Here is a 13467-nt window from a genome sequence, read left to right on the forward strand (position 1 = left end):
CAAACACGTGCACACACAGGATAAACTGTATTGCAATGGATAGTGTATGTGTTGAAACACTTTATTGTTTTCAGGTTGTGTTATTGAAATATTCCTTTAACTCCGTCCCATTTATCCATTTTTTTTACTATGATCAGATATGTTTTTTTTTTTCTAAGTAGACTTTGTAGAATATTGCACGCTCAGCCTTGTGTGTACTTCTAAACTGTATGTGAGAGGAAGAAAGAAAGAGATGTATAAACAACTATATTTTGCATTAGAAGTATGGGTGGGTTATTTACAGTTGGCGAGTTTAAGTTTGAAAAGTAATCATCCCCTTGGCGAATGTGAAACCAAACTGCTAGATGGGTACTCAAAAGGGAGGGAAATGGCGTGTGCGTGTACGCATCTGTGTGTGCAAGTTGAGGGCCAGTCAACAGTGTTTACTCGAAAGAAAAGTGATGCATGATGATAATAATTTGGGCCACACCTAATTCCTCAATTACCATGTGGGAACGTTCCTGTGGAAGTCTCAAGCAGTCAATCCCTCTTCCACCAGTAAACTCCATCTCCAGAGGACCGTTGAACGGACTGGAAGGTACCCAGGGGGGGTTCCGCCCCTCACACTGGCTTGTTTCGACGCAGTCATGTCCAACAAACATAAACAGGGCGGAGGGAAATCTGGGATGCCCTGATAATGGCTCATAAATTCTGTTCGCTAAACAGGCCGAGAGGCTTTGACGTTAATGGTGACGGAGACATGACGAGGGGGGGAAAAAACAGTTTCTCAAAGGCAGAGAAGAGATCGAGACCAAGGAACTGTTTGTAAGAGAGATAATTGTCGCAGTTCCTTGATGGTTTTTGTCCTCAAATTCTATACTCAGGTCACAATGCTAATACTCATAGGTATAGTTTTCGATAATTCTTTTGCAAAATGTTTTGCCTTTCACTTTTGCTATGATTGTTATTCGATGGGTTGTATTCAATGACATGTAACAACATTTATTTTATAAAGGTTTCGCCTTTTAACATGCTGACGAAAAGCAGTCCCTTCGGAAAATGTGTTTATCGGACAGAGTGTGTTAGATCGCTTAAACCAAGAGCCTAAACACCCCCAAGACAATAGTCAATAGATTTCAACTCTGCTTTGTGTGAGGTGGGGATGAGGAGGTGGGTCCCAACCAGGTGTTTCCTATTCAGCTATGGTATGTGTGACTGAGCGCGTGTGCACAGGCACACACACTTAATGTTCACGTGGCAGGTGCTTGTAAGCCCTGTAGACTGGCATCTATGCTAGTGGGTGGTGTATGGGCTGTAAGCTATACCCATGTCATTTTCGAGGCTGTGAATTTGCCGTCCTGGGAGGCGAGAGGGGGAAAATATTGTCACGCAATAGAGATGATTAATTCCTTGTCTGTGCAAACTTTCACAGCGATTAAAGCCCTTTCTGATTTCCGATTCTGATGATGAAGCTTTCTAAGCTTCTTGCTTTTGGTCCTTTTGCTTCGATTCTCTAGTGTGTTCTGTCAAGTGTGGCTCAGTCATAATTGACAGGAGTGAAGCGAGGTGGTGGTTGTGGTTGTGGTTGTGGTGGTGGTGGTGGTGGGGGGAGGGGGGGGGGGTACTGAAAGGAAGGAAAATTGCTAGGATGTCCTGTCTCTTATAACTTCCCTGTCCTGGCCATTGTTCTCTGTGAACCCCCTTCCCCTCCCCAACGCATTTCTTCTCCACGTCAACTCTTTATTATTTTCATACTGACACACCAGCTACTGTATGGGTCTGCCACTCGCTTCTTATGTTTGATGCCTTCCTGAGGCTTCTTTTCTCTGAGTAAGCACAACCTCTGGCCACAGGTGACCTCCGCAATCAACATATCGACGTCACAAAGATTGTCAGAGAGACTGGGGACGACATGATATATTCCTGTTGCCTATAAGGTGGGTAGAATATGGCCTCTTGTGTCCTCGTGGGAGTCAGGTGGCCGAGCGGTTAGGGAATTGGGATAGTAGTCTGAAGGTTGCCAGTTTGATTCCCGGGCCATGCAAAATGGTGTCGTGTCCTTGGGCAAGGCACTTCACCCTACTTGCCTCGGGGGAATGTCCCTGTACTTACAGTAAGTCGCTCTGGATAAGAGCGTCTACTAAATGACTATGTGTCATCATGCTGTGCGCGATAACCGGCCTGCTGGAGTCAGTCGGGGGGGGGGGGGTTTCTGGACATGAGGAGTCATGGGGAAGGAATTGAGATGCGTCACCCCTCACTTTAGGGTCATTTGGGTTTTAGGGCCTTAACTGGTCTTCTGATGTCTCACTAACCCTATTAACTTGCCCAACCTTGCTGCCCAAATGTGTGCCCCCTGGCCTCCTTCCTCTGAACTCTCCCTGTGACTCCTCCACATCTCCTCAGCTGGTGTGGGACCTGCTTGTGGAAGCGCAGAGAGCGTGGACTGTAGGCCGAGGGTAGGACAGGGGAGAGGAGGCCCCAGTTCAGGATTGAGACGCTGCCAGGGGCCGCTCTGTGTTTCTGATGGTGGTGAAGCCAGCTGCGGTCACACTGTCTTTCTCCTCAGGGTTTTTCCCCACTGGAGACAGACGGGGCACATTGTTTACATTGCTGTGTATTTATAGGGTTTGTTTTTTTTCGGGCTGTTTTTTTGCTGTTGATGGTATCAGCTGGACAAGTGTTGTGACTCATCTTGATAAGATGACCTTGCCCAACTGCCAAAGTAAAGTCGGGTGGCACAGTTCTGGACAGGGGTGGACGTTGTACGTGTAAAATCCAGACTTGATCTCGTCATCCTAAATCCTAGAGTGGATTAATCTTTCTTATTCTGGTCTGAAGGGACACGTTTGTGAGTCAGCTCTCTTAGTGAGTCTTGAGTGTCAAATAACTCTTCTGGTCTCCTCTTGTTGTTTTTACATGTGCTTGTTTTGATTTCCGGGACCATTTCGGCCTTATCTCTACATTCAGCCCATTTCCTCCTTGGAACAACACTATTTCCTGTTGTCATTAAGAGCAATCAGGGAGATAACAGAGTGACTTCAAGACTGTCTTTCTCTCGCCCTCTTACTTCTCTGCCTGTCTCTTCCTCTCTGCAATTTAGCACGATAAAACTTCACACAGTATCACTGTTACACTCACACCATTCTGAAAACAAGGTGCAAAAGGTTCTTCCTTTGCAGAATGTTGTGAAAAGAACAACACACCACCAATTCTCTCTTTTCTATCAGTCTGCGCTCGGAAAAAATAACGTTTCTCCGGCTTTGCCCGCCCCTGTCTTCTCCCTCGATTGTTTTTCTGGGGAGGGGAAAAGGAGAAACAACTTGTTCAGAACAATACGGTGTTCCTTCTGTGATTTAGTGTTCTCTATAGGGAGCCACGGAGGAGCCCGTGTGATGGGCCATTGTGTGGGTGTGGACCCTCCAACCAGTGACCTTCTCTCATATCCTGGCTGAAGTCATCATGTGACCCTGTGCGACACCTCTGTGTGTGGGGATCAACAGGGGGGCCACGCTCAAATCCACACGCAGGTCGCGGTGTGCGCAGCAGACCCGCACTCATGCACACACGGCCACGCACGCTCACTCCATACTGTGAAATAAACCCCTAACATCTCAACAAGACATTTAGTCCATGAGTCCATTTAGATTGTACTCTGGGTCTCAGGGAATATTAAATATCCTCGTTAGTTCAGAAGACTCATCTCCTGTAACATTGCAGGTATGTACTGGACAAGCAAAAGTGTGCTAGTGGCTCGTCAATATCATGCGCTGACTGAAAAAGGCAAACGAAGCCACGCGCTCCAGCATTGTTGCTTCTGGCTGATGTCCATGCTTCCGTTATTACACTGAGGTCACGTCCACCTCCTGGTCATTAGCACATCTGATAGAACAATAACTGCTGGCCTTGTAAGAATATGAAAGGAAATCATGTCGGACTTGACCTGGATTGATCGCGTCGGTAAAAACGTTCAGTGCAAGGGCTGTGAGATTGTTAATTCGAGAATTATGATTGTGGCATTGCTGTGGAGATGTATCGGTGTGACTGAAAGAATGTTCCAGACCTCCCCTGGGGGTGAAGCAGAGGTTTAGGTTGGATAAGATAAGAGTCAGCAGGGGAAATGGAGAAGTAGAAAAGAAGCTGTGGACCCCAGACATTTCTGTGTGTGAGTAGAGAACATTGTCCCTCCCGAGCTGGATATCCACAAGGCTAAAGTCATGATGGAGACATGAGAAAAGACCATCGCTGTGGCTTTGGGGAGTGTGGTCAAGATTGTTTGGGTTGCCAGTGTTTGTGTGAGGGTGGGGGTCTTGGGGGGGGGGGGGGGAGTGCAGCTGGGAACTCATTGTCAGAACCTGTACTTCAGCTGGTGTGAAAGCAGAGGAAACAAGTCGGTCATGGCCACCCAGCCTCTGCCCTAGTCCTGTGTTCCCATCATTGTTCCCTTACCATCCCTTCCCCTCCGCAGGTATGTGTCAGCCCTGCAGGATGTGGGCTCCACATTGCTCACTCTCTCTCTCTCTCTCCCCCTCTCTCCCTCTCACTCTTTATTGCTCTCTCTCTCCCTCCCCCCCCCCCCCCTTCCCTCCCTCTCACTCTTCATTGCTCTCGTTCTCTCCCTCTCTCTATCTTCCCCTCACTCACTCTTTCTTTTTGTCTCAGTCATCTAGTAGCGCTCTCCTTTTATTTGTTGCTCTTCGATGTCATGTGATTGTTTCTTCATGCCCCTGTGTTCCTCTCTGGGTAGGGTCTTTACAATGGACCTCACAGAACTCGTACATGAGTGCAACACAGGACACAACTGATAACGACCGACCTGTTTCTCTGTCTGCAAAGTGATTGGCTCCATTGTTTGGTAAATGACGCTGTGTCCTTGGGCAATCAGTTACGACTAACCAACAAGAGTCATTGTGATCCTTGAGGGAAATGACTAAATGTAAATGTGAATATACACCAGGAAACATTTGCCAATAACCAAGGCACAGCAAAAACCATGCTGCCACGTGAGGCGCCAAAGGGTTTAGAGACTCAGCAGTTTGCTAACAGAGTTCCTGATCAACTTTATAATTTACACATTTTCTTCCAAAACGCAGACAAATTTCCCAGCAGGCTATCTATATTTAGATGTGTGGGGGAATGTGTGAGAGCACCAGTCACAATCACCACTGTTGGACCGCACTGCTTAGTGGGGCCTAATGGAGGACTGTGATGGCTTTGATGTTTTAGATAAATGTGCTGTGGTTCCCTGGGGAGCGGAAGGGGCAAAGACAGCCTGACATTGACTGACGTGGTTTAGATAAAATACCTTCTTGTCAGCAGGTTTCCTATGGTATAGCAGCCCTTGGTTGATGCTGCACAGTGTAGACACGCAACATATAGGACAGAGAATGCCATGGCATACATTCCTTCTCGGGGTTCCATGTCCAACCTATACGGTTCAAACACCGTATAGGGTCCAAAACGACCCACCCGTTTTAAAGTGTCATAAGGCTGCCACCTTGTGGGGGTATCAGGGATGACACTCCAACTCCTCCACACCATTGTCAGAATCTGCTTTTATTTTGATATTTTTCTGCATTATATAAAACGATAGATCGTTAGCGTAGCATTTCATTTGGACGTATCTTACAATGCATTCTAGTTTACACGGCAATAGTTTGTTAATTATGTGAAATTGCTCGTGTACGACACATTCAACTGGAGCGCGCAAGAACGTGAACGAATCCAGCTGTTTTCCGGCGGCCAAGATGACGACCAGCACGAGGTACAAGAGCAGAACGCTCAAATCAGGTAAGGCATGTTTGCAGCATACTTAATCAATTATCAATCAGTTGTTTTCCCCTTCATTCTACTGTTCTCTCTTGCTCCCGTATTGGTGGCTTCATCTTTCACCTGCCACTAATGTGTGCCTTCCTTGTCCATGGACGCACTGGATCATTCCATCGCGTATACTACTCAGGAGATGATGTAGAGGTAAGCATTTATGAAGCACGTTCAATGAAAAAAGAAAGAAAGAGAGAGATCATTTGAGAATTCAGTCAACGTAATCTAATTTGTCGGTGTGATTCATGTCCATATGATCTGTGTATGAACAGACGTGGTTTATAAACAAGCTGGGCTTCGTTTGGAGGGAAATGAACGAGATTCACTACGTACATTTAGCAAAATTGTTGAATCCGCCTATAACCGGTGTGTGACCCAAATTAGGATGGTGTTCTTGCCTGTTTTTGTTTCTGCTCAACCAACTGCGAGTTACTGAGCTGCTATTGTGTCGCCTGGGTTAGTGCGCGCGTCCAGTGGTTGTATGTTCAAGCTGCGCGCGGATCACTGGCATAGGCGGTTGTTGGCCCAGGTAACATCCCTGCAATACACTGCAAGGTGTGTGAGGAGGATGTACAGTAATTCGTCTCATAATTTAAGTCATAATGTTTTCGAAAGTTTTACAGTCGATGAATACCTAGGGTTCTTGTCCTTTCTTCAACCATCTCTCAAGGGCTTGCCTACAGCCAGTATCCAGCATAGCTTTACTGGTCTATGGAAAGAGGTTTAGACAGTTCCCCATTAATGGCGCACGTGGGCGTAATGTCTGAACAACAAATTTGTCAAAATCAATCCTGTCTCCATAGCAACTCCAGTCCATCTCATCTCTTGTTTGGGAGATTTTAGAGAGTTTTTCTTCTGGTCTCTGTGCCTTTCTAAAGCTGATCTACTCACGGATGATTATGCCACGCTCCCCCCCCCCCACACACACACACACACAAAACGACCCCCCCAAACACACACACACAGTCACTTGCGCATTGATCTGTGCTCATATCCTGCGAAACAATTTACACTTTTACATAACTCACAGGCACATTGGATGCTCCTTGTGTTGGTATTCCTCACGAGATCTCAGTAGAGAGCGCTCAACTGGAGGAAATGCCAACCAACGAGGTGGACCAAGTAACACACATACACACGCACAAGCACACATGAATAACGAGTCTTTTAGTCCTTGGGAGAGATGCTCTGTGGACCATGAGCTTCAGAGCTTGTATGCGACAGTGTGTTAAATGCAGTAGCTCTCCCCTCCCCCCATGAGAAGATCTGCCAGCCTGCCACAGCGTATTACTGGTCGGTCTGTGGACATCCTCAGGGCAAGCTCCCTCTCCCAGAATACCCCTCTGCCTGCTGCCTCAATAAAACATGAAGGGAATTATGGGAATGCCCTACTAACATGGCAGCCATGTTGCCTTCCGGAGCCGTGCGATGGCGAGGGAGTAGCTGTGTGTCATCGGATGGTTCCTCGTGCGCTAGCTGTCTCCGCCAATGACACGACGACTTCTGTGAGGTCTTGCACTGATTGGTCACGTGTGTGACTTGCTTCTGTGTCTCTGGGTACTCTAGGAGAAAGAGTACGTTGGGTTCGCAACCCTCCCCAACCAGGTGCACAGGAAGTCTGTGAAGAAAGGATTTGACTTCACCCTCATGGTTGCAGGTGAGAGGGCAGAGCCATGAAGGGGAGGCAGTAAAAACAGACCAGTTTATGACCAGAACGTATACTGGTCATATCTAGTTATGACCAGAACGTATACTGAATTGTGAGTAGTGTGAAAATGACTTTTACGATTGTTCTCCAGGGGAGTCCGGCCTGGGTAAATCCACTCTGGTGAACAGCCTGTTTCTAACCGACTTGCACAAGGACAGGAAACTGCTCAATGCTGAGGGTGAGGCTACAATAACTGTCAAAAGTCACAGTTGTATCCCTTTTTTATGATGAGGCAGTGTTGCTTCAGGTCATGACAAGAGTCTATATGGAGGATGCTAACAAGCAAATTCACTACCGGTTAGCGAAACGCTCTCACCAGGGTTTTCTGTATTTTATTGTATATTTGATTTGAATTCTAACTCCATTTCGTATTGCTAGTTTATGTACCCTTAGTCTAGATAGTCCACATATTTAAATTGAAGGTTCCTATATGTTTCAACTGTATGCACCTTCCTGCCAAAGCAAATTCCGTATCTGTGCAAACTTTCATGGCGCCCCATTCTGATTCTGTGTGTGCGTGTCTTGCTCTAGAGCGTATCAGCCAGACAGTGGAGATCACCAAGTACACCGTTGATATCGAGGAGAAAGGCGTCAAGCTGAAGCTCACTATCGTAGACACACCAGGCTTCGGAGACGCCGTCAACAATACGGAGTGGTACGCGAGTGTGGAACTGCCCGTCACTGCGGTCGACTCGATGATACTTTTATGGGTTTTCACGACATGATTGGTTATATGTTGCCAGCTGGAGGCCCATCACGGACTACATCGATCAGCAGTTTGAGCAGTACTTCAGAGACGAGAGCGGACTGAACAGGAAAAACATCCAGGACAGCCGAGTCCACTGCTGTCTCTACTTTATACCCCCCTTTGGACATGGGTAAGACAAGCTCGCACACACACACACACACACACACTCCAAACACGCACGCGCCCTCACGCTGAGCTGGTGACCATCCACAGGCTGCGCCCGGTCGACGTGGAGTTCATGAAGGCACTGCAGGACAAGGTCAACGTGGTCCCGCTCATCTCCAAAGCAGACTGCCTCACGCCCACCGAGATCCGAAAGCTGAAAGACCGGGTAAGGCCAGAGCCGGCGCGCAGCGGAGCCGGCGCGCAGCGGAGAGGGAACCCGCGGTCGGGGCGACCCTCCGAGGATCCCGTAGCGTCCGGATTGACTGTAAACTCCCTCCAGGCGTCTTCTTCACCTTCCACTTTCCCCCCCCCCCTCCTTGTCCGTTCAGCTGAGGGAGGAGATAGACAAGCTGGGGATCAAGGTGTACCAGTTCCCCGACTGTGACTCCGATGAAGAGGAGGACTTCAAGCAGAAAGACCGAGAGCTGAAGGTGGGTGCTCCCCTCGGCCGTGTGTCACGCACACCTCCAAGTCGCATCACTTCCCCTGTCCTCCCTCCCCCCAAAAAAACGACGTGCGTGTGTGTGTTTTAGGAGAGCACTCCTTTTGCCGTGATCGGCAGCAATACTGTGGTGGAGGCCCGAGGCCAGAGAGTAAGAGGAAGGCTTTACCCATGGGGCATTGTGGAGGGTAGGACCCCACCACCTTGCTCTGCTCTGCACCGTCCTAAGAGGGTTCCAGTGATCTCCCAAATATCACTTTCCAGTATTCTGTTTTGGATTCATCCTAATGTTGACGCTACTGTGTGTGTGTGTGTGTGTCTCTAGTGGAGAACCAGTCCCACTGTGACTTTGTCAAGCTGAGGACTATGCTAATCAGAACGCACATGCATGACCTGAAGGACATCACCTGCGACTGTCACTATGAAAACTACAGAGCCCAGTGCATCCAGATCATGACCAGGTAGATGCAGTGTGTGTGTGCGTGCGTGTGTGTTTAAGGATCAGATCAGAATCTGAATTAGGTTTATTCGCCATGTAGGTTTACACAAACACTGAATTTGCTTTGGCAGGAAGGTGGTAGGAAAAGTAAAAAAGTACAAGTCTGTTTAATCTGACTGGAGTCAGATGGCTGAGCGGTTAGGGAGTTGGGCTATTAATCAGAAGGTTGCTAGTACGATTCCCGATCGTGCCAAATGACTGTGTCCTTGGGCAAGGCACTTCACCCTACTTGCCTTGGGGAGAATGTCCCTGTACTTACTGTAAGTCGCTCTGGATAAGAGCGTCTGCTAAATGACTAAATGTAAATGTAATTCTTAGAATTAGTTCATCGAACAAATTAAACCATTTAAAATATGAAATGTATATATGAGAATATGAATGGGCAGCAGAGTGCAAAAGAGATCGAGGTGGCTTGTGCGTAGTGGAATAGGTGTCAGACTTAAAATAGATAACATAGATAGTTCAATGTCAGTGGCAGTCCTTGGCCTTGTTGAAGAGGCCAGTAGCAGACGGAAAGAAGCTGTTCTTATGGCGTGAGGGAAGGTGTCGTTCAGGACAGTCCAATTGTCTTTTAAATCTGCAGTAGAATTAGTTTCAGGCCGTTGGCCAGGCGGGAGTGTGGGGCTAGTGGAGTGGGTGGCTAGTGGAGTGTGGGGCTAGTGGAGTGTGGGGCTAGTGGAGTGTGGGGCTAGTGGAGTGTGGGGCTAGTGGAGTGTGGGGCTAGTGGAGTGTGGGGCTAGTGGAGTGTGGGGCTAGTGGAGTGGGGGGCTAGTGGAGTGTGGGGCTAGTGGAGTGGGGGGCTAGTGGAGTGGGGGGCTAGTGGAGTGGGGGGCTAGTGGAGTGGGGGGCTAGTGGAGTGGGGGGCTAGTGGAGTGGGGGGCTAGTGGAGTGGGGGGCTAGTGGAGTGGGGGGCTAGTGGAGTGTGGGGCTAGTGGAGTGGGGGGCTAGTGGAGTGTGGGGCTAGTGGAGTGGGGGGCTAGTGGAGTGGGGGGCTAGTGGAGTGGGGGGCTAGTGGAGTGTGGGGCTAGTGGAGTGGGGGGCTCGTGGAGTGTGGGGCTAGTGGAGTGTGGGGCTAGTGGAGTGTGGGGCTAGTGGAGTGGGGGGCTAGTGGAGTGTGGGGCTAGTGGAGTGTGGGGCTAGTGGAGTGTGGGGCTAGTGGAGTGGGGGGCTAGTGGAGTGGGGGGCTAGTGGAGTGTGGGGCTAGTGGAGTGTGGGGCTAGTGGAGTGTGGGGCTAGTGGAGTGGGGGGCTAGTGGAGTGTGGGGCTAGTGGAGTGGGGGGCTAGTGGAGTGGGGGGCTAGTGGAGTGTGGGGCTAGTGGAGTGTGGGGCTAGTGGAGTGTGGGGCTAGTGGAGTGTGGGGCTAGTGGAGTGGGGGGCTAGTGGAGTGGGGGGCTAGTGGAGTGTGGGGCTAGTGGAGTGTGGGGCTAGTGGAGTGGGGGGCTAGTGGAGTGTGGGGCTAGTGGAGTGTGGGGCTAGTGGAGTGGGGGGCTAGTGGAGTGTGGGGCTAGTGGAGTGGGGGGCTAGTGGAGTGTGGGGCTAGTGGAGTGGGGGGCTAGTGGAGTGGGGGGCTAGTGGAGTGTGGGGCTAGTGGAGTGGGGGGCTAGTGGAGTGTGGGGCTAGTGGAGTGTGGGGCTAGTGGAGTGTGGGGCTAGTGGAGTGGGGGGCTAGTGGAGTGTGGGGCTAGTGGAGTGGGGGGCTAGTGGAGTGTGGGGCTAGTGGAGTGTGGGGCTAGTGGAGTGTGGGGCTAGTGGAGTGTGGGGCTAGTGGAGTGGGGGGCTAGTGGAGTGTGGGGCTAGTGGAGTGGGGGGCTAGTGGAGTGTGGGGCTAGTGGAGTGTGGGGCTAGTGGAGTGTGGGGCTAGTGGAGTGTGGGGCTAGTGGAGTGTGGGGCTAGTGGAGTGGGGGGCTAGTGGAGTGTGGGGCTAGTGGAGTGTGGGGCTAGTGGAGTGTGGGGCTAGTGGAGTGTGGGGCTAGTGGAGTGTGGGGCTAGTGGAGTGTGGGGCTAGTGGAGTGTGGGGCTAGTGGAGTGGGGGGCTAGTGGAGTGTGGGGCTAGTGGAGTGTGGGGCTAGTGGAGTGGGGGGCTAGTGGAGTGGGGGGCTAGTGGAGTGGGGGGCTCTGGGCTAGTAGATGTTAATCTGCCTGAGCCCTCTCCAGACAGAAGCAGAGTCGTTAGCGGGGAACTGGTGTTTAGCCGTTTTCGTTCAGCCTCTCTCACCTCCTTGCTAAACCTGTCTCTATCCCCAGTCCTTAACGCTTGATTACTGTGTGTGTTTGTATGAAGAAGGCTCACTCTTTTGTGTGTGTGGGTGTTTAGTGCTCACTCCTGTATTGTGTGTGTGTGTGTGTGTGTGTGTAAATATTTGTGTTCAGGGCAGACCCAGTCTTAAGTTTGTGTGTGTGTCATTTGGGCTCACTCTTGTCTTGTGCATGTGTGTGTGTTGCAGTAAGATGAATGCTGTTAACCGTGTCGAGAGCCCGATCCCCATCTTGCCCCTGTCTACTCCGGACGTGGAGACGGAGAAGCTGATCAAGATGAAGGATGAAGAGGTACGAGACCCACTGTTCCAGCCCAAGCTGCTACTGTACAGCTTAGTGGTTTCTGTGGGTGTGCCGATCTCTTCGCTCTCTCTCTCTCTCGCGCATCCGCTCGCTCTCTCTCGCATCCCCTCTCTCCCTCATCCTCTCTCTTTCTCTCTCCCTCATCCTCTCTCTTTCTCTCTCCCTCATCCTCTCTCTCTCTCTCTTGCATCCTCTCTCTCTCCCATCCTCTCTCTCCCTCATCCTCTCTCTTTCTCTCTCTCTCATTCTCTCTCTCCTCATCCTCTCTCTTTCTCTCTCTCTCTCATCCTCACTCTCTCTTTCTCTCTCTCTCTCTCTCTCTCTCTCTCTCTCTCTCTCTCATCCTCACTCTCTCTTTCTCTCTCTCTCATCCTCACTCTCTCTCTCCCTCATCCTCTCTCTCTCCTCCCTGCAGTTGAGAAGGATGCAGCAGATGCTACAGAAGATGCAGCAGCAAATGCACGAGCAAGACCTGTGATGCCTCGTCTTCCTCCGCCTCGCGCCCAACCACTGTTTACATGGGCGGAGCTCCACGGGTCCAATTCAACACGACATGACACCAGGATGTCGGCGAGTTGACATTGTCTCCGATTGCCTGGGATAACAGGCTTGGTTTCCTAAGAACAAATAAATAATGTGCATGTCACCTGTTTTTGGTAGAAAAATCCCCACAGGATAAACCCAGCGAGAACAGTCTTCAGTTATGTTTTTTTTTTTTTTTTAAACAAGCTTTTCTGTTGGATCCAGTCTATAGCCAAGTATAGCCAAGCTTTGTAGTATCTTTGTAGAATCTTTGTAGATTGCACTTTGTTACCTTACACATCAGTTGTTGTTAGATTTACTGAAGGGAAAGTGGTTTGTCATTCATGTAGATTTGAGTACTTCCTATGCACTACTTGACCTACTAAGTCCCACAGTGAGCTCGTTTATTTATTGAATAGTTAATTTATTCTCTTTTTGTCTGTTTATTCCACGGTGTTAGCCTGTGTGTGTGTCAAACATGGTTGTGTGTGTGTGAGAGAGACACAGACAGAAAAAAGGGTGTGTTTGTGTCAGTAAAAATGGTGTCATTTTTTTGACCAGCAGAATAGAAGCCAAAGTGATGACAATTAGGTTCCACAGGCATTGTCTCTCTAACGTTCAAGGACTTCCTCTGGGGTGTACTATTAGTTTAGAAGCATTGCACAACAATCAATAATCTTACAATTTGTTGCAGACAAACCAGTGATGTAATCTCATATGTTATTGGCCAGCTACCAGACATTAGCATGGCACACATGTGAGTAGTGTACATGGATGTGAGGTTATTTTGTCTGTTAATTAAAATATTGTCAGCATGTTGTTCACACAGTCGAGGTTACAGACGGCGACTCATAATGCTCATCAATAATAAAAACAATGTTGAGACACTTTTACATCACAGTGTGTACATGCCTGGGTGTCCTTCATTAATTGTGAAATCACCTAGTTTCATGTCGTGGTACATCACGTGTGCATTTTTTAAAGCTTGTAAAAGTTTTACTGTCCTGAGGCTGGTGGAGGCGG

At 49.2% G+C, this 13467-nt stretch overlaps 1 protein-coding gene across 2 annotated transcripts; it reads left to right on the forward strand.

Moving 5' to 3' along the window:
* The first annotated feature begins 4685 nt into the window (after positions 1-4685).
* On the forward strand, positions 4686-13337 carry septin5b (septin 5b). Of its 2 annotated transcripts, XM_084693553.1 has the most exons (12): positions 4686-5769; positions 5939-5952; positions 7369-7459; positions 7602-7688; positions 8042-8165; positions 8254-8388; positions 8472-8589; positions 8753-8854; positions 8957-9053; positions 9191-9326; positions 11808-11910; positions 12338-13337. In XM_084693553.1, the coding sequence occupies exons 1-12, from the start codon at positions 5727-5729 to the stop codon at positions 12398-12400; spliced, it is 1113 nt and encodes a 370-aa protein (XP_084549679.1). In that variant the 5' UTR covers positions 4686-5726; the 3' UTR covers positions 12401-13337. The 2 variants fall into 2 exon arrangements, with proteins under 2 accessions (XP_084549679.1, XP_084549678.1); XM_084693552.1 differs by lacking the exon at positions 4686-5769 and having other exon boundaries at positions 5806-5952.
* Positions 13338-13467: the final 130 nt, after the last annotated feature.

This window comes from Hypomesus nipponensis, chromosome 27 (genome assembly GCF_054491055.1).
Source record: "Hypomesus nipponensis isolate SF chromosome 27, ASM5449105v1, whole genome shotgun sequence".
NCBI lineage: Eukaryota > Metazoa > Chordata > Actinopteri > Osmeriformes > Osmeridae > Hypomesus > Hypomesus nipponensis.